The following is a 22349-nucleotide window of genomic DNA, read 5'->3' on the forward strand; positions in this document are numbered from 1 at the left end:
TTAAAAATTACAATTATGCCATTTCATATTTCTAAGTCTATATATATAGTTTTGAGCCCTAATTTCAAACTCTCTTCTCCTTGCCCTTTGAAAATTGCAGTCCAAAAGCTATAAGTATCTCTCAATCCCTAAAGCAATTTTCAAGCAGTTTTTTTATCATTCTAGGTCATTCAATGCTTACATCAATCCAAGTCAATAGAACTTGGAATCTTGGTTTTTGGTGCAAGGTGTCTCAAGATTCGAACTTTAGCTGGCCTTTGAACTTTAGACATCCTTGACCTTCTGATAAATTTACAATCATGAGCATAAATATTTTTTTGATATTGATCTTTTGTTCAACGTATGAATTATTCCTAAAATCTATATGAAACCAAATATCTTAGAATCACATCATTTGGTTCAGTTTTGAAAGAGTTACATGGGTTTAAAGTTGGACACAGAGGAATATGGCGGTAAACTAAGGATGTGAAAAGATTGATCTCTGGATATTTATTTGATTTCATTTTGAACACTTCGTGTGAAATAAAAGTTGTGAGAAATTGTGTTAAAAAACCATTACAGGTGTAATCAATGCATTTGGTGGAGGAAGGAAAAATATATTTGAGTTTTAAATATCAAAGGTCAAATGAAAATCAACAATTTCATCCAAAGAAAAATATGGAGGAGAAGAGGACTGAAGAAAGAACGACCACAAATAAGGAGGTTTACTGAAGGGAAGTAATAGTTACATTTATGAATACTAGTGTGGCCCACTCACAATGCTTGCATGGAGTAGAGAGAGACGATAGAAGACGTAGGGCTGTACTCTTCCTAGGATGAACCGAGCTGAAATCATACTCAAACCAGTCAAATTACCAGAATTGATGATGCTGGAAATACCAATTGTGTGGTTCACTTGATCCAAGGGAAGAACTTACTGATATATTGAGAGCAAGACTGCCTGATGGTAAGCAAGGGTGATGTCGAAAAGGTAGAAATAGTCCCCCTCTCCATGCTATCTTATTCTTCCACTTATTCGCAGTATTGTCTGCAGAGGTGAGGATACATCATTGATTTAATTCAGATCCAGTGGTTTGGCTTGGCAGAAATTAGGGCAATAGAGAAGGAAAAAATTTAGGATCACGCAGTCAGAATCTAACCTTTACGATAAAAATTTATTTTTATGTCAAAATGTTGGGATCTCGATCGGACGTAGACTCATCAATCAGAATTCTACTGTCTATCAGATTGACCTTGAACTTTGTGGTCAAAATGTATGATATGAACTTTTCATTCACAATTTAGTGATTTCCAGAAAATCTAAATTTTCTCAATCAAACTTCTCCATCGATCAGAATCATTGCAATCAAAGTATACTACTCTCGGTCATTTCTAGAAAAAATGTAGAGCTCTCGATTGAGTATGAAATTTTTGACTCCTCAGAGAATACAAATTTCTAAACATTTCGGTTTATGAGGCAGACATTTGAATTTTAGTTTATGAGCTAAACATTCCAGTGTATGAAACAAATAAAACAACTAAAAATTGGAGGATGGAACAAATAAGACAACTAAAAATTAGAGCTTTCGATCGAATATGAAATTTTGAATTTCCCCAGAATATGAATTTTTAAGCCAAAATATTTGGCTCTCGATCGAGAGACTGAGATCTAATCTTTAGAGAAAATAACTTCTGTTCAAAATCATATTTTGATTTTGATGAAAAGATTCTCATAGATGGTGACCTTTGATGTTGATAACACCCTAAATTTGGTCTGTATTTCATGCTATTAGCACAATTTTATGCATTTAAAGAGCTCAAAATGGGGTTGCTATCATCTATTTACATGAAAATACTGTTTCCAAGTGATTTTTGATATTTCCCTAATTTTTTGTTAATTCTATGAATTTTAAGGGACTTATTTGAGCTTGAAATAATTATTTTTTAATGAAAATGGCAAGTTTAATAATTAATTTTGATATTTATCAGTACGGGGAGAATCAGTGAATTTTCTAGGATTTTTTAGGATTTTTCAGGATTTTTCTGAGATTTATTTGAAGAGGAAATGCATTTTTTCTAAGAATAAAAAATATTTATAAGGAAAAAAATGAGTATTAAGATAATTTTTGAACTTTGAAGGGTTTATTGTAAATTTTTGTTGCAAATATACCCTCAAAACAGCTCTCGGTCGTGGTTGTAGACGTAAATATGTTATTTAAAATCTTCTAGGGTTTTATTGCAAATGATTTATTATTTGTTTTAATGTTTTAGGAAAAAAACTGGAGGAGAGAGAGTGCGTAAAGGGTATATACGCAATTACCTGTGGGCGGCGTCATACAGCAATGCCAGTTTTTAGGAGGGGCCTTCTTACAAAATTGCAAGGAAGTCTTCGGCCGACCGACGTGGCCTCAACGTGGCCGTCGGATGATAATCCGACGGCGCTTAATGAGAGCCAGCGCTGGGAGGTAAAGTCACCGCCCGCACAGCGCATACAATGCGCGTGTATGGGTGGTGACGTGGTGAATTATTAGTGGACAGAGTGATGAAGAAACACACATCTACGTGCGTATCAAAACGTATTCAAAATGCGACGTTTGAAATTTCTTTTTGTTCTTATTTTCGCCAGGGGGGTACGTGGCACAATGGGGATGCATCCACCTGGAGGAGTTGAAGAGCTGACGTCCAATCAGCGGAAGACACCTCAGCACGCGGAAAAAAAATATAAATATAAATGAATTTAAATCCAATGGTTAATATTGGTTGAAATTCATTTATTCATAACTTTTGATCCAGAAGTCTGATTGAGACAATTTTTTTATGGATTTGTTTGTATTGATCCCCTATTTATATCTGTATTGTTGGATCATTGAGATCAAGCCTACAATGATAGATAAAAATTAATAACTAATTAGGGGTAGAATGGTAATTTTTACTATTTTACCTAGGTATAAAAGCCAAATTTCGAGAGGAGAGGGTCATTCTTGATGGTTCTCTATCACAGCTGAAAGACAGAGAGGAGCCCAACCTGGATCAACCTGTTAGGTACATTTCCCTTCATTGTATTTGACTTTTGGTGCATTTTGAATGAAATTAGTTCAATTTCTTGATTGTTCTTCTTGATTCTGGTCTGAAATTCTAAATCGCTTGGCTTGAGCAGCATGTACAAGCCCTGATTAGGATTGAGAGGAGAAATTGAGAGATTTAACTAGGTATTCAACTGCATGTCCAAAGAAAACTCTAAAAAAAAACTTTGAATTCTAGGGTATTAAAACTTTATTTTATTTATTTATTATCTAATATTGTAGTCAGTTCTGAGTTATCAAATCTACAAAAACAAACCAACCAAATCAAAAATTTATTCTTAAATCCCTCTAAAATGAATTCCTTGATCCTCTCATTTGGATCAATTAATTCAACTTAGAGTTCCCTAAATTCTCCTACTCTTCTCATCTCTTCTACCTCCCTCTCTAATTAGGTTAATTTGATCTTCATTGAAGATCGAGTTAGTCCTAATTATTAAAAAATCATCAAATTGAACTCCATACTAACCTCCCTTGGACGATACCTTCACTCATCATTGTGCATCTTAAGTGAGGTTTTGTAAATTTTATTGTATAAGCTAAAATTGACAACGACAAGGGTTAAAATTGCGTAAATTTTGCCCCTATTTTTGGCTTATCAATGTCCATCGATCAGAGAGTTTGTACATGTCTTCATCTTTCATTATCACAGAGATTTAAATTTTAGAGAAAAATTCAGAAAAAATGTAAGGGGCTTCTTGATCAAAAGTTAGGGATTCTCGATCAAAATTTAGGGCTTTTCGATCGAAGTTTGGGATCTCAGATTGAGATTAGAAGATAGTACCTTTTGCTCGAAGCAATTGCTCAAGGGAAATCGGATATGCTTTATCTATTATTGCTGGAGGAAAACTGAAGCAGTCACCCAGCCTGCAGACCCCCACTCTCTTTTTTCTCATATCAACCAAAAGGTGCATCAACTATGTAAAAGATCTCAGAATAACATCTTGACAGACAGGGAGTCAATAACCCATGAAATTAACACATTTTACGCAGTTAAACTATCAGAACGAATAAAAAGTTCAACAATTGATTGATATCCACCAATGTCAGTCTTTGACTGATCTAATCAAAAATGACTTTTTGAAAATTCCAAACTGCTCACCAAATAAAAGATTCAGCTAATGCAAACTCCAGATCTGAGCGAATGATTTCTCTAGTCAAATCTGGGATCGTAGAGTCTATCGGTGAACTCAGAAGATCACCACTTGCGACACATCAATTCCACCTGCCAAGAGAGAAAAATTCATAATCATGACCAGACATAGATTCCCGAGTAGGATGCAGTTCATATTGTATCAAAAATATGACAAAAAGGGTGATAAGCACTACCTGTTCGAAGAGAAAGAACGCTAAGAGCAACATCTCAATTAAACTGCGTAGATTACAAAAATTGCAGAGAAACCCTTGTAAACAACAGCCCAAGATAGTTAAATGAATGATTGTCGACCTACCCATCAAAGAGAAGGTCGCCTCCATCGAGCTTGTAGACAGATGAAGGAGAAGGAAGAAAAGGAAGCCTATTTCATTTGGATAACATGCCGGGTGTAGCATAGAAGAATGGTGGCGGAGGAGACCTTACTTGGTCCCTATGTGACAGTTTCGCCGATGCAGTATTTGCATCGATGCTTCTCGCCTCCGCCTACGCAAAAAAAAATCTGTAATTCAGATCCACCATGAGAGTTATTCGGCTGCTACATCAAGACGAATAATTTGAAATAAAGTTGGTTGTAAGAATTTGTAAGGACAATAGCAATCGATTCAACTTTGGTAGAAGGCGAGGATGAAAGGGTGCCTAAATACACATCCCATCGGCATAGGTGCGTTAACATAATTTTAGAATGATAATTTATAGGTGTCCAACTTATAAACATAATTTTAGAATGGGGTTCAGTACAAATAGAGAGAAAAAGATAGAGAGAAGCGTGTACGTATATCTAAATGATTCCGTCAATTTGTAGGAGATAAGATAAGTGTTTCGACAGAAGCAGAGGGAGAAAGAGATAGTAATTGAAGATGATTGTGGGGACAGAGAGCGTCAGCTAGAAACACATAAACAAACAGAGAGGGAGAGATACAGAGAGAGAAGAGAGATGGGGAGATTGTGTGAGGTGGATAGATATAAATAGAGAGGTAGATAAATAGATAGAGATAGAGAGAGATAGGGGGAGGTAGAGAGAATTAGAGCAAGATAAATAGATAGAGATAGAGAGTAGAGCGAGATAGGTAGATAGAGATGGAGAGAGATAGAGAGAGATAGAGCTAGATAGATAGATAGAGATAGAGAGAGATAGAGGGAGACATATAGAGAGATAGAGATGGAGAGATAGAGCGAGATAGATGGAGATAGAGTGAGATAGATGCAGATAGAGCAAGACAGATACAGAAAGAGGGAGATAAACATGATTTGGGTGAGATTAAGTGAAATCTGTACAGTTGAGAGAGATAGAGGGAAATATAGAGAGAGAGCTAGATAGAAATAGAGTTATATAGGTGAGTGTAGCAGAGTGATGGAGAGAGATAGACATCGATCAATCGAGGGAGAGAGAGAGAGAGAGAGGGAGAGAGAGAGAGAGAGAGGGAGAGAGAGAGAGAGAGAGAGAGAGAGAGAGAGAGAGAGAGAGAGAGAGAGAGAGAGAGAGAGAGGAGAAATAGGGGAACGGAACCTGCAGTCGTTGCTGGGGAGGAAATGCAGGGCTTCGAGGATGTTGCGGCAGGCGTGGATGATGGTGGATAACGTGCATTCCAGGTGACCCTGCTGCCGTACATTTCTGTAACCGTTATCTGTAAAAGAACATTTCTAATGTGAAACCCATGAACAAAAACGATAACCTTACTTCCCCTTCACCAGTGAAGGAAGGTACAGCCAATCAGAGGCCACGATGAACATGATACATCTGTTTTCTTCAATCAAATTGGTAAATATACGTCCCTAAATCTCCCACTTTCTCTCTGTCACTCTCTCTCTCTCCCTCTCCTTCTCCCTTTATCCTTTCCCTCTACCTCGCTCCCTCTCTCACTCTCGATTTGCCACTATCGCTCTTTCCCTCTCCCTCTCCCTCTCCCTCTCACTTACTCACTGTCTCCGTCTCTATTTCGCTCTCTCTCTCTCTCTCTCGCAACGAAGGGAGAGGAGGGCGAGAGAGGGAGAGAGAGAGCAAGATGGGAGGAGAGAGAGAGAGATAGATATGAGAGAGATAAAGAGGGAGATAGATGTGAGAGAGTTAAAGAAAGGAAGAGGGAGGGGGAGAGAAAGTGAAAGAGCCAGAGAGGGAGACAAAAATGCGGGAGAGAGAAGGAGAGAGAGAGAGCGATATCATAAGAGAGAGAGTGGGAGACAGGAAGAGGGAAAGGGGGGGTGAGAGTGATAGCGCAAGACAGACATTGAGATAGAGAGAGGGAGAGGGGGACGGAGAATAGAGAAAGAGAAGGAGAGGAAAAGAGGGGGAGGCAAAGGGAGAGAGAGATAGAGAGAGTGAGAGACGAATAGAGTGAGCGCATGAGGGGAACAGAGAGGAGGAGATGCCCTGTGGTAGGGAAAGAGGAGATTCTATATAGAGATAGAGGGAGCGGAGGAGGGGAAAACATAGCGGAGAAGTTGCTTGCCTTTTTGCCTTGGAAGTGCATTGTGCTGCATTGCGACAATGGGGAAGCTCAGATGATGAAGATTGTTTCTCATGCTGTCTCAGAGGCACAGGATAAAAATGATTCCAACCCCGTGTTGGCACGTCACAATGAAGAATTCCTAGGCCTAGACCTTTTTCACGGGATGGATTTTCTGCCTTGAAGATGATGTAATAATGATGTAGACGATGATGATGCTGATCTGTTTAGTGGAGCACGGGTGACGGAATGACTTCATGGGAGCTGAAATTAAGAAGGATTTTAATTCTGGAATTTTATGGGGATGAGAAGGGAGAGAGAGAGTTTGAAGTTGTACCTGAGATCGCAGACGCTCGTCTTATATGGCCTTCTACCTGACATCTCCTGGTGAAAGACCTCTTTGTAAACAATGTTAGTCACAGGCAGACAGTTTGCGGTGCCATCGCAGAACACGATTCCTGTTGGACAGATCCGCATCCTTGAGAGAGCGACGTAGAGTTGGCCGTGAGTGGAAAGTGGGTTTGGTAGATATAACCCCACTGTGTCTATAGACTAACCTTGGGATTTGTTAATCGTCATCACGAAGGCCAGGCGAACAGGGAACTGTAGGTTCTTGAATCAAAACGGAAGCCTCGATTGAGACGAATAGAGCGCAATCCATAGTAAGAGATGGACATCACCGTAGAAATTGCCTTGGCTGATGATTGTGGCTTGTATCATTGATGGGAAAAAGCTGTCCACTCGGAGCCTGGTCCCGTTGCATAGACCTTGTAGTGTGTTCAGGTTTTGGAGAAGGATCACGATGCAACCGATCTTGAGTCGGAGCTTGTGGAGCGGCATTGTCGCATCATCAATTGTATTTAAGAACTCGGTTGGGTAGAGAGATTCGTTGTTGACTTCACCAAGAGGGACTGCATCAAAGCTGAAGTACTCCATTACTTCACCTAGAAAGACATCGAGAACCATGTTGTTGACCTTGACGACATCAATGTTCAGAGGTGTCAAAATTGTCTTCGTTACCAACGGAGTTGTGCTATCTTCAAAGGTTCCATAGACCCGGGCAATCAGATCGAGCAGAGAGGAGACGCGCTGAATCTCAGTTGGAAGATGGACATCAGGGTCAACGCGTCCTTCTCCTACTGCAAGTAGGAACTCGCTCCACGCTTGTTGCTCTGGTGAAACGCGGACATTGGTTTTGAGGAGGAAAATTGAGCAATGGCGCCATACATCGCTTCGGTTAAGAGACGAACTGATGATCATTGAGCGTGAGCCTTTCTGTATGACTGGAAGCATTTGTCTAAAGTCGCCTCCCATCACGACAACCTTGCCACCAAAAGGAATATTTTCCAAAGTTGCATCAATGGTATTCATCACATCTCGAATAGATCGATCCAACATCTCGTAAACATGGCAGTGCACCATTGGAGCTTCGTCCACAATTATAATACTTGCTGACTGAATTTGTCGGCCAATCACGGAGTCAGGTGAGATTCCACACGTTGAGATGTGAGTGACAGGAATTAGAATGTTGAATGTGGAGTGCAACATTCGTCCTCCTTCCAGAAGAAGCGCCGCAATACCACTTGTCGCAGTTGGTATGGCGGTGAGGCGAGAGGCCTGGTTTGTGCGAGAATAGCTGAGTAGAGAAACGTCTTACCAGATCCACCAGGCCCGTCAACAAAGAAGACCTTGGCCTCCTTAGCACGATGTGTTGATTTGATGGCCTCGAATACTGCATCGTAAAGTTGTCTTTGTTCCACATTCATCATGTCTCGTAGGTGTTCTGCTGCGATCACCGCATTTTGAATGTTGTTTCCATAGCTTGGACTGCATCCTGTATCTATCAGTCGAAGTTTGACTAATTGGGGCAACACTGGGTATGCTGCGAGAGAAGTTCCGTTGTGGTAGAGGATTGAATCGAGTGCCCTCAATACTTTTTGTCGTATCTGGTTAGTCACTTGTGAAGCGCAGTTCTCTAAACGGATGTCATCTGACATTGCGTCAAGGTATTTTTCAAAAAGCACGTCTGGTTGGGAGAGTTCACAGTAGAGTAGTATCATTGCAAAGAGCTTGCAAATTTGATGGGGAGAAGCAATGGCTGAGGCCAATGCGAGATCATTGTCAAACTCAGTGTCGGAATGGAGTAGGCCAAGGGCTTCAGCAGCACTCTGATATGTGTCGTAGACAACATCATCAACGGTGCGCAAATCTTCGTAACACCTCGCTCCTGGAACGTGATGAAGCATCAACTGGAGATAGTATCGCGTAGTGTCGTGAGGGCACACGAAGTGCAGCCTACCAATACATTGCAGTCGATGACATCTTGACCATCGTCGAGTGGAATCATTCCACGTGTAATAAGACGGGAAGTCACTATACAACGTCCGTTTGGCTACTTCGTCTTCTGGATGCTCCCTATTATAGCGCATCCACTTTGTGAGGGGCGTGCATGCTGACCTGTCCATGACATCACTAACCGGTTCGCCTTCTGCATACACCACGGATTGCATATTATCATCGTGTACTTGAAGGGCATACATAATTGGATACATTTTCTGCATGCTAAATTTGCAGATACGCCAAAAAGCTTCTGATGCAGACACGTATCGGGCATCGAGATATTGTTGGGTTTCATCGTGGGATGTAGTGTTTTGAGCTGCACCTGCAATGGCATCATCCATTGGAGGAACCTTTGAAGATAATTTTGCTTGAATGCAATCGTGGCCTTTATAGACATACTTGTACAGGTACTTTACTGATTGGATGGAAGAGCAGATTTCCACGTTGATGTGGCAGTTGAACACTTTGCACAAATACTTATTGTATGGAACAACCCATCGATTGTCAATGAGATGCGAACCTTTCTGGATGACGCGGCCATTATTGTGGCGAAAGTAGAGAGGGTACCCGTCGTTGTTTACTTGTGTTGAGCTGATGAACTCCTTGGGGAATTTCTTGGAGCACTTTTCGTTCTTCATACAAGGGCATCTTGGGTTTGCTGAACCGCAAGAACCATGGATCATATGTGCCGCCACACAATCAAACAACTCCTTCTCGCTGGGATCTGGTAACTCCGCACATACAATCTTGTCGATATGTTCAGGGGTTCTTGGCTTGTACGGATCATCTAATATCCACAGCATGTGCGCATGTGGGAGACCACATTTCTGGAACTCGACAACATACACACGGCCTTTTACTTTGCTGAATATTTCCTTGTCGATGATCAAATGGAGGAGCTCCTTCAATTTCAGTCAAACAATACGACAACATATGTCGAATCGATCTTGCGACTTCTGTTCGGGTAATAGAGCTTTTGTGATGTCGGGCCATTTTGGGTTGCAAGTCATCGTGATGAATAAATCTGGCTTTCCCATCTTTCGTACGATGGCCATGGCATCCTGGTACAGCCCTTGCATGTAGCGTGGGCCGCCGGTGAAAGATGGTGGGAGAATGATCATCCTCCCTGCAGGAACAACAACACCGTCAGTGGCAACTTGATCCATCAACCCTCGGTAGAGGCTTGCACGCAATGTCCTCTGGTTGCATCGAATCCAGTGTAAGCGAGATTCTTCAACCTTGGCGTAAGCATCCACAACATATTCCTGAAAAAGTCGGCCAGAAAGATGAAGCACTCTTGATGAGTCTCGAACCATGAAGTGGTAAGCATAAAACTGGTTCATCGTTACCTTGTTTCTTTCCTTTAGTTGCATGCTCCACCCTTGAGTACCATATGGAAAGAGGAGCACGAAGTATAGCGGATCATAATTTCCGTCGAGCTGATTCACCAACTGTAGGCCCCCTCCACGCTTCCGAAGAACAATGTTGTGTCTTCAATATCTGTCGTTACCGTCTCCATGCATAAGTATAGTGACTTCAGATGCTGTGGGTTGATCATAACGACAGTCGGGGATAGAAGGCTCACCAATTCGTAGCTCAAATTCTTGGGTGGATGCACTGATAAGCACTTCTTCATTGTTATCTTGAAACTGGCGAACAAAGGGATTGGCCTCACGCAGACAGTGATGGATCTTTTCTAGGATGCTGCGATGCAGATCAGGGAAGATTGAGATTCGTCGTTCGATCTGGTAGTCCGTGTCGTATATGTATATTTGAGCAAAACAGGGAGCTTGACCAACAGGGGGCAGCAGTGCATTTGAGATATGATGATAAACACCTCCTTGTATGCGGTACGTGTAAATTCCGGCATGGTTGTCGGCAAGGGAACGGTCAAAATTTAGCTGAATTGTAGGCTCAAAGAAAATTACGGTAGTGCTTTGCCTCCTCTATCGTCCCCTCCAGCAGAGCGAGAAGCGGTGCCGGTGGATTGGGGAAAGCCGAAAGCATCACCTCGCCATTCTTGCAGCATAATTGGAACACTGGGTTTCTTTGAGTGGAGCCATGTTTGCGTTCTTGCATCCACATCTTAGATTGGCATGAAGCGCATGTCGCAGTCATGCCTCGAAGAGAATGTGGTTGAACGTTTTCCATAGTAAGGGAAGCTGCAAGGAAGGTCCTCATGTTGGCTGATCCTGTAGAGCGACGGTATGCAATTCGCTCGGCCATACGGTTGTAAACAATGGTGGGCGCAATAAGCGAACAAAAGGGCACATGAATTCCTAAAATTAGTAGTGGACATTAGTAGTAGACAGTAGAACATAATCTATCAAGTTCACTATCAGAAGTTTTTCATTATTGAGCAAGAACAGAATTTTATCAAGTCAACTACAGATCAAATCAGCGGTCATCGGATTGATGGAGACCATCGATGTCCATCGATCAGAATCTATCTCCATCTCTTCATCTCTGATGAGAAGGTGAACAAATTGAAATAAAAATCACTCACAACATGACACAGGATGAAATAAGAATACTCGATCAGAATATTAATAGGGATTATTTAATTGGTTGTGATAATCTGGGGAGAAAGTATCAGGAGATTGAAATCTATTTTGTCATATAACTTATCATTGAAGATGCCCGCTTTCTTGATCACAGAACAGATGGTTGATGCTTGAAAGTTGAAATCTGTTGTTCAGAACGCTATTCTTGCGTACATTTTTTAGTGTGATTACAGATCGAGGACAATCCTCGTCGACGACTCCCCTTCCCGCTCCCGGAAAGAAGGCCCGGGAGGCCGGGGAAGGAGGGGGGGGCGGCGGTTGGGGGGGAGACCACGTTTGTACGGATCGAAGAGAGGGGGCAATAAACGCTCTCTCAGTATCTCTCTTCTCTCTCAAGTTCTCAATAAGAATTTTCTCCATTTTGGATGAAGAGGATAACCTTAGGAAACAAATTTAGATCAGAGCTGCAGTCATTTTCTGATTGATGGAGAACTTCGATGTCCATTGATCAGTGGCTTATTGGGACAACGGGGATTGGGGAGAAGAGGAGCATTGGTCTCCGCCCGTGATTCCTTCTCTCAGTCGGTGCCTCTACAGCGACTTGTCCCCATAGTCGTCGATCTACTAAATCGTTTGGTCTCCGGGACATGCATGGAAGAGGGGAAGGAGGAAAGGGAATACAGGAGGGCCACTGAAGACATTGTTGTGTTTCTCTCTTCTCTCTCTTCACTCTTCAATCTCAGAAAGTTTCGCGTTTCACTCAATTTAGTTCTCTTCATCAATAAATTTTGATCTATCGAGGGACGAATGTCAACAAATATATGAGGTTGAAATAAGCAAATGGGAAATCAATAAAATCTGAAGCAAATAATAGGAAAGCAGACTTGATAGAACAAAGCATACATTCAGGTAAACAATATGTAGATCAGAAAACCAACCTTTGACAGATAATCAATCTATTTTGGTTTCCTAAAAGAATGCTCCCTTCATCAAAGTTGCTCTCACCTTTTGAAAAGACGAATCTCAAGCTGCATAAAGGGAAACAGCAAGGTCACTTTAATTTGATATTTACAGCCATGCCTCCAGATGAATTTTTGATGTTTTAATCAACACATACCATGGCTTAGTGAATTAGGCAGCCCTTGTTCTCAGCTTTTGATTCGATAGTTAGCGGATCCTTAATCCAGCGAGTTGTGCTGGTTCATGATATTCTGCGTAATCGAAAAACGGGGTGAAAATCATACAGTAATTCTGATAATTTCCTTGCAGTTAAAAATTTTTTGACACGTAAGAAAGAAAGTTTGGAGGGTATGTATCCAGTCCAAGGAGTCGAAGTTTTTGGGAGAAGAGAAAAATAGGGCGTCAGAAATAGGGAGAAAAGAGGGAAAAAGATAGGGAAGGTTATTCAATTCATGGTATTAATGAAGGTTTGCAATGTCATTGAATTATCAAATATTATAAAAATTGTGATAGATATGGTTATTGCACTTTGGTCGCTTATTTCTTATTCGCCAGATAATAGGCACCACCAATGAAAATAATTTAAGTTCATGACGAAAGAATTATGATTCTAGTATCTCCTGTTCTTGCATTTTCATGTACTTGTCAAATATTTGTGGATTTAAGATGGTCGATTCATCTTTCTTCTTAAAATTTGGTATCTTTACTTCTATAATTCGCTCATCCATGAAATGTGTCTATCTTTAGCTGTTATCTTGACGTGGAAGTTAAATTTTTTAAGAGGTAGTAAATTTATTGGAAACTCGAGGAAAAATAAAATGTAAATTATCCAAATGAATTTTTGATATTTGAATCAATACGTACCCTGCCTTAGTGAATCAGGCGGCCCTTGGTCTCTGATCATGAGTCAATGATCGATGTAGAATCGCGCCTCTGATCGAATTGTCAGAAACAAAATTTTAATTGCTACCCAAATAGCATTCAAAAACAGAACTTGAATTGTGCTTCGGATCAAATTCTTAAAAAGGGAAATTTGAATTCTGTGTCCGATCGGATCTTATAAGACTAACTTGAAATTGTGCTCCTAAGAGCATTTTCAAAAGTGAAAATTAAATTACGTCCAATTGAGATTTAAGAAAATAAATTTGAATTGTACTTCTAATCGAAATCTTAAAAAGGAAATTTGAATTGTGTGTCCGATCAGATCTTTGAAAACTGACTTAAAATTGTGTTTCTCAGAGTATTGCCAAAAACAAAATTTAAATTATAGCCGAATGAAATTTCAGAAAATAATTTAGATCTGATGAAAGGGAGAAGTGATTTGATGAAGGGGAGAAGTGATTTGAATATTACTACACATTATTTGCGTACATTTTGGATCGCGATTGAGAGGAAGAAAGAAATATAGAGAGAAGAAGAGGGCAACAGAAATATAGAGAAAAACAGAAAGAGAGGGCAATCCATTAAAAGAAATCGAATTTGAAAGAATATATTCTGAAAGAGAAAGAGAGTACATTTTGAAAGAATTCGGAAAAATATATTCAAATTGATTCCATTAAAAGAATTCGAAGAATCGGCGGCCGAGATCAGAAAAATACTCGTTGAGATCAGGAAAAATCGAGATCAGAAGGATCGGCGGCGGATAGCGGGGAAAATAATTTTCACCCCAAGCGTCCCCTGAGCAGAATCAGATATAAGGAAAAGAAATCTTCAAAGAACCGGCAAATTAAATAATACAACGGAGCTGAGCATGTTCTAATAGCTGCACAAAAGTTTGCAAAAATTGATGACGATGACACCATCGACATATTTCTCCCTCTTTGCAGATCTGTCTGTCTCAAATCATGAGCAGGAAAGTAAACTACGTCTTTGTAGTAAATAATTCAAATGAAGGCAACACCTAGAGTTTTGATGTAGATTCAAATTGAAAAATCATCATACTCGTCTCCCTAAATCTCTCTAATCCGGTCATGAACAACCAAAATGAGGCCTCAATTAGTTAGCTAACTCTTAAAATAATGGCGGGACAAAGACCTGGATGCTTCATTAGGCAGGGACAATTAAATATGGTCAAGGCTGCTGAAGACGGATGGATACATCCAAGTATTTACCGACAACCTGTTGGCCAAGTTTTAAGGCTGGGATGTGTTCCAAAATGATAGCGGATGTTATTTATTTCTCACCACCAAAATGAAATGTAGAATCTAACCCAATAATTATCATCGTATAAGTTAATATCAACGATGTGGATATTTTTTCCCCATCAAACTGATGCCCGAATTCAATTCAATCTCAGAGCATACGGATTCATTATTAATCTTGACATCAAAAGTTATACATTTCCCAGCTTCAACCAAACTACCCAAACTACAGAATCCTATGCTTCGTTGATCACAAATTCCCTTCCAATACATCACAGATTCCCTTCTTTGATCACAGCTTCAACTATACTATCATTTTTTCGATCGCGATAGAGTACAATAAATTCACTTTCCCATCTAATAGATGCCCAAAAATATATTCAAAATTTTGAAAGCCAATCCAGTGAAAGAATTCGAAGAAATATATTCAAATTGATTCCATTAAAAGAATCCGAAGAATCGGCGGCCGAGATCAGTAAAATATTCGTATTTCAAAATCATCTGATTCTGAGATCGAGATCATATGAGATGGAGATCAAAATTTGGAAAGTTTTTCATAAAATTTTGAAATGGATTTGATGAAATGTCAACTCATGTTTTCATGTTCAGCTCTCATCTTCTTTATCAAAGGGAGAAGTGAAAGGGAGAAGTGAATCTTTTTCAGACCCTGAAGCGAACAAAAAGCGGAACATTAAGATGGCTTCTACCAGAAAAAAAATGAATTTGATGAAAGGGAGAAGTGATTTGAATATTACTACACATTATCGCGATAGAGAAGAGGAAAAAAGATAGAGAGAAGAAGAGGGCACCATAAATGTAGAGAGAAAGAGGGACAGAGATAGAGAGAGCGAGAGAGATACATAGAAAGAGAGGGCAATCCTCGTCGACGATGACCCTTTACGCTGCCGGGAAGAAGGCCCGGGAGGCTGGGGAAGGAGGGTGGGGCGGCAGTTGGGAGGGGGCGCTGAAGACTGGGAAGGGGGGTGGCGGCAGCGGGAAGAGGGCCCTTTCGGCGGCGAGGGGGCAGTAAACACTCATCTTCTCTCTCTCTTCTCTCTCACTCTCTCTCTTCTGTGTCATAGGATGCCCTTCTCTCCCACTACTTTTTCAGCCAATCAGAGGCCAGAAGCGCACATGTATTTGCTTTATAGTAGTATAGATTTATCTCTGAATTAATAAATTTTTGATATAAAAGTATTATTGTTGAAATTCATAAAATTGGTCTTTGTCTTGAATACTATTTAAGTAGTTTTCATACTAAGTGCTGTTGAGGAGAAGACATTGTTCAGAAAATATATTGTTATTTCTAGACCTTTGTGATCAATCAGGTTAAGGCTTTGGGGGCCATAATAAGAAGGCGTTGGGGGCCAAGTTTAGTAGATCAAGTGGCGTCATTCCGTGGAAGCCTTTGGGGGTTGAGGACGACAAAGCTTCATCGACTTTTTTTTCTTGGTATCTTTGTTCAGCCCTATTTCCAAGTGATTTTCTTCGGGCGCATTCACAAAAATATGATTAGGGCACATCATCACCTTGGGACGGATACCCACGAACAACATTAAGGATTAGCCTATGCTATCTAAAAAAAATTGTGTCTCAGATTTCCTCTAACTCATTTCATAGGTAGAAAATTCCTAGGCTAATTAAAAATAAAAATATAATATAAAATAGAGAACCTAATTCAACCCCCCCCAGGTTATTCCTTGGCTGTCCTGAGATTCCCACCCCTAGAGGACGAAAACCACCGCTATTTCCGCTATTGGGAGTATTAACCAGAAGATAAAAAATTAGGGGACTCCTCTAAGGCTCCCTTATGAGCTCCAAGGGTCGTGGATGGTGTGGACCAGTCTTGTGGGTCCTCCTAGGCCATTGGATTGCCTGTGGCAATCCCTCTTGGTCAAAAACCACCGTTTGGCTAGAGGACGATGCCCAGGGGCAGAGATGGATGCATCTGCCCCTGGTCCATTAGATTTTGCTTCAGGAGGGTATAACAACTGTGATTAAACATCAGCCATGGGCTGCTTTTACTTTGGTGCTCGTGTTAGATTGTAGAGAAAAAAAGATAGTAGAGGCGGAGAAATATATATTTAATGGAAATATGTTTACCAAAAGGGGGAGTGTAGAAGGAAAGTAATATTATTGGGAATGTGCCGCAAATATGTGTGATAATATGATAAATAGAAGGAAAATGAAAATGATACTATGTGCCTTTTATCCTTAAATTCCAATAACATCACATGAATCATGTTAAATCATGACTATACAATGATATCCTCTTATTATGAATTTTTTCATTTAAAACAACATTTTTCTATAAATATTATGATCATTTCAATATTATTTACGACATATAATTTTATGAAATAACATATTTTATTAAATATATCGTGTATATATTTTTTATTTATGCCTGAACCTTCTTAAATTCATTGAAGTCAGGTAGTTTTATTTTGCAAAGCTTTTCCATGTTTCATTCGTGAATAATTTATGTAAATTATTTTAAAATATTTTTCTGAGAATTGAATAGTTTTTGGATGAAAAAACTTCAATTGGAGTATTTTGGGACAGCAGGAGGCAAGTGTACGAGATGGGAAAATAAAAGGTAAATTTGAGAGGAAATGAACATAGCCTTCCTTGTCTATGCTTATGTTAAATGATCTTTTGAAAAGGAGGCTTGAAATCACAGAAAATAAGAGGTATCAACATAATTTATTTGAAGGAGAAATAAAATAGAAGTTAAGATAATACAAATAATTATTTTAGGGATATAATCTCCATGCATAAATTTTATTTGTTTCCTCATTTTATACTCAATTTGGAATGTCTCACCTGAATTTCATGGAGTAACTACTTGACTTTGCTTATGGTACACATCAGGGAGTATGGTGCATTTAGATTTCTTGATAGTAATTCTTGATCTTAAGATATTCAGACATAAATTCTAAATTATTTGATTTAAAAGGTTTATTCTTTTGGAAGTTAAATACAATTATAAAAAGTATTTCCCATATTATCGTAATCCCATTCTCATCATCCAAACCTACTAGAGTATTGTCTTGGGAATCTCCAAAATACTCAATTTTTTCTTATTAAAAATTAACCAAAATCCCAGTATTCAATCACATACATTTTCATCAATAAATAAAAATTTGAGGGTAAAGATACTTGGACCCCACACTCATTTGCATTTAGGTCTGAAGATATGACAAATTAGGTGCAAATATTTTATCATGGTGATATGAGAAACACGAAAGTTGTTGACAGGTGGTAGAAGTTTAAATTGTCATCCGGCTAATGGCAAGAAACAAATTTAACGGGTAGATAACATAGGATATCTTCACAAATATTGGTCATATGCATCAAGGAAAAAAAACTTGGTACTTGAAGCGGTATTAATGGAGGATAGTAAAAGTTAGGTGTAAGAATAATAAGTGAAAGGAGAAATAAGGAACTATGTAATTGGCTTTTTAGTTTTATGATTACCTATCCCTTATTATATTATGGTTAGATCATGACCAAAGTGATGATTCCTCTGAGGTCAGCCATGTATCTGGTTGATATGTATTCGATTGGGTCATCACTGGTATGGCCATACTTTAACTGTGGTGGTACCGTGATTTTTTAATTTGGTAATTCCTAATATAATTACTTGGTCTTCATTAAAACTAAAATTTAAATATAGAATGGTTCATTTTTCTTCCAGTGATAATAGGAAACCCTAAAAGTTATAAATCCAATTTAATTTAATCACAACTTTATATTAATCAGGCATGAAAAATTTTGATTTTAATTCAGGATTATCTAAATTATTATATAAATGCAATTTATTCTAATTATTAAAACTATATATTTCTTGGAATTTTTTTTCTAAAAGTTATTTCAAGTTGGGTTGAATAAGAATTATGAATATGCAATAACAAACGTGATAGTAAATCAAAGGATATCAACATGATGGAGTTTATATATCAGTGTTTTGGTGTGGGAGTAAGAGGATTTAAGGTCACTGACATGAAACTTAGGCGTCACAAAGATCAATACAGATGTAAGTTATCTATAATTCCAAGTTTATTTTTTTAAAGAAGCAGATGTTTTAAGGGAAATATCTAAATTGCTGTAATGTATACTTTTGAGATTTATATATTTAGATTGATAGAGAAACAGATGATTCCCTTCATAAATTTGAAAGAAATCATATATTGAATTTAATTGCATGAAGTGGGATTTAGTAGACTAATTTTGGGTCTTATGAAATTGAGGGAGATAGAGAGGTTAATTAAAATCAAGTTGATTTTTATTGATAATTTTTTTGAGATATTTTTGTAGAATATTTTTGAACTATTAATTTAGAATGTAATAATAATATATAATTAAGTAAAAATAATGTAGTTGATGATTGTTTCATATATAGTTAATAATAAATAATTATCATTTAATTAATTTTTTACATTTAAACCCATGCATTGACTTTAATTACTAAAAGGAAGACAATGCTTTTTATCGACATGTCACTTTAAATGAGATACTTATGTACCATTAGGCATGAAATTTTTTTAGATACTTTATATCTACAGGTATCCATCCCTAAGATATTTAAACAAATGAAAAAATCATAATTTACAGCATTATGAAAGAATTAAATTGAGGATCTAACCCTAAATATGAGATTCATTAACAATTGGATGTAATATCAAACAAGGAACATCATAAGGTGAAGGTTGAAAATCGTGAAAGTCATAAATAATAGATTATAAGTCTATATAACATATACTTTTCTTTTTAGTTGATGAGAGAGTAATCTGTGCAAGTATATTTATCACATTGTCACAATCTCAAAGTTATGAAGTATGATTATTATATCGATAACTATGGGTTAAAATAGTTAACCTCTGTATGATGAATTTACCTACACACTAGGAAATATCTTGGAGTGTTTGGGAGAAGGAAGTGTAGCAGAGGAAGGAGCCTTATTTCAATGACATGGCCAAGATGTCAGACAAACTACAAGAAAAAAATATTTTTCTTAACTTTCTTTATTCCCCTAACTTATATATCTTTAAATATATAAAAAATATTTATTTAAATAAGATAAAATGTAACCATTGGGTCCCTTAGTTAAACACCAGACTGTAATACCAATTTGCTCCTTGACATGCCCTCTATCACTGTGAGACTTTGGCATGGCCTTGTGACTGTAAGTTCAGTGGAGCGACCATAGTCTCCACCTTGAGCTAAAAAAATGTATCCAAGAAAATATAGATGAAATACATTGGATAGGGGATGCGAAGAAAGAAATATAGATTTGGGATTATGATTTTAGAGTTAGAGTATAGAGGAAGGCATTATAATGAACTAAAATATATTAAATACGTTCAAAAGACTGTGATATGAGGAGATGCTAGCTAATGTCTTTATTAATGATTGATGTTGACTCTGTCATTCTTTTCCAAGTAGCCTACGCAAATTTTTGTCCATTAATGCAATCTCTATCCCTTGAGAATGATTGATGCATACCTTTGTGCCATATGATTGATAATTAATGTTGATTTTTTAACATATGATAGAAGTCTAGAAGGGAGATGATTTCATAAATATTATATAATTTATAACTCTTAGTGTATGTACATTATCAAAATTGAAAGGGTATTAGGTTTGTCACACAAGAAGATCATATGGGAAACAATGTGGAATGACATCAAAAAAGCTGCGACTCGATGAAAGGATATGAAAAGGATAAGGAGTGACTGGGATTGAGGAGGATATTTATAATACTTTTAATAATTCTATGCAAATAATTTCTCAGTATTTTATTAGACTATAAAATAAGACTATTTCTCTACTATTTATCCCCTACTAATTGATAAACTCAGACTAAATACGATTATGTTAGTTGTGAGAGAATATCAAGGTTATAAAAATGTGGCATGCATAATAAATTGCTATTTGATAAAAGTTAAGATTTATAGATAAAGGTAATCTAAGTAAAATTTTACTATAGTTTAGCGTGATACCGAGAGCATGGGGGAGACTTGAACTGACACAATCGAGGCCCCTCAAGAGAGAGAATTAGATGAAGGGTAATGAGTTAAAAACTAACATCTTGCAGACAACAAACACATGTATTTTTCATATTTAACGAAAGTGAATAATTTCCTTAATGAATAAATTGATACTCTAAGTCATTAGCCCTTTATGAAGATTTGTAACATCTGGCAAAATTTTGGAATTTTTCTACGTCATTCGGTGCATAGTCTTATCATATTTACACCAAATCATAAGTGATTTGTTGCATTAGCACAATCTCAACTGTTTTATCTCTCAAATAATATAATGCTATAAAAATATAAAAAATGTAATAATATACTAATATAACAATAAAATATAATACTATAAAAAATAAAAATCCATTTGATTAATGATAAATTAAAATTTTAATGATATCCTACATACTATTATCAGGACAAAGGCATATATTAATACATTAATAATTATTGTGAAAACCAAGAAAATAATGTTTAATTAATGATGTAAAAATATAAGTTACCACTTTAGTATGACTTATTCCATCACTTCACATAGATTGCTTTAAATTTAGCTTTACAAGGTTAATCATATAAAAGCGCAATAAACTGAATTTCATTATGAGTTAAGGTGTACAATTTGAAATTATGGCTCATTTCACATTAATACTGGTTGTCACATGAGAGAAGGATGTCCGTAGTATAAGAAAATGCTTGGACCGGATGAGTCAACTTTGTTCATCAAGGAAAATAGAAAATTACTTTAATAATGTATTGAATTGATAAAAGTCGGAATGTCTCCTACTGGAAAAGGCCAAAGAGATGATGTACTAAGCCAAAAATACTTGCATGGACACTTGGACATGAAGCCAATACTATTTCTATCGTAAGTTTACCATGAGTGCCTGTCATACTAAGTATTTGTGCATCATCTATGGTTGAAAAAATAATGCACATATCATATATTATTTATATTAATAATCTTGAAAAAGTAAATCACCTAGGAAAGACAAAGTTTTCATGAAGTCAAAGTACACAAACATTTATTTCCACTCCTAGATACTCAAAACACCTGGCTTTACATGGGCTGTCTATTTGTGTTCTTTTATCACAAGTGATATATCTGATAGTAGGGCTTATACGTGTTGTTTATACTTGGATGTATCATAGGTGTCCTGAACTTGTTGAAATTTCTGTGTTATTTGGTTAGAGTTTTACAAGAAGAACATGGAATGATGCATTATTTTTGAAACTGGATTAGGGAATGGCCTTAATATGTATTGAAATATTTGAGGCCCACTCTAGTCTCTTACCTCCAATAATTTAATTGCTTCATAATTATCATGAACATCAAATAACTCCATTGAGTAACTTGTAATTAATTACTGCTAAATTTCTTGATGCCTAAGTATTAAGAATATGGATTCTTCCCATTGTAAGTCATCAATCAGGTTATTTACTTTCTCATTAAGAAATTTACTTCTGTGCTCAGAAAAAAACTTAATTGGGACTTAATCCATATATTCAACTTCACGTAGGGGTGTTTACCAACTTAAAGCAGATAAAAATGATGCTTAGCTAAGTATTCCAATGGTGCATTATAATGCATCATTACATGTTCTTCTAGTATAACTCTAACCAAATATACTTAGACATGAATATTAAGTTGGATGTAAATATAACCAAGGAACTTATCTGATAATGACCTTAGGATCCATCCATTCACCAAAT

The 22349-nt window shown here is 37.5% G+C and overlaps 1 protein-coding gene across 1 annotated transcript; it reads right to left on the minus strand.

Moving 5' to 3' along the window:
* Positions 1-4257: 4257 nt before the first annotated feature.
* On the minus strand, positions 4258-10342 carry LOC144707103 (uncharacterized). Its single transcript, XM_078580225.1, has 6 exons — positions 10046-10342; positions 8348-9901; positions 7427-8276; positions 5723-5840; positions 4389-4431; positions 4258-4284 (listed from the first exon to the last, which is right to left on the minus strand). Exons 1-6 carry the CDS (start codon positions 10340-10342, stop codon positions 4258-4260), a joined length of 2889 nt encoding a protein of 962 aa, XP_078436351.1.
* Positions 10343-22349: the final 12007 nt, after the last annotated feature.

The sequence above is a fragment of the Wolffia australiana genome, chromosome 8, assembly GCF_029677425.1.
Source record: "Wolffia australiana isolate 7733 chromosome 8, ASM2967742v1".
In the NCBI taxonomy this organism is placed as follows: domain Eukaryota; kingdom Viridiplantae; phylum Streptophyta; class Magnoliopsida; order Alismatales; family Araceae; genus Wolffia; species Wolffia australiana.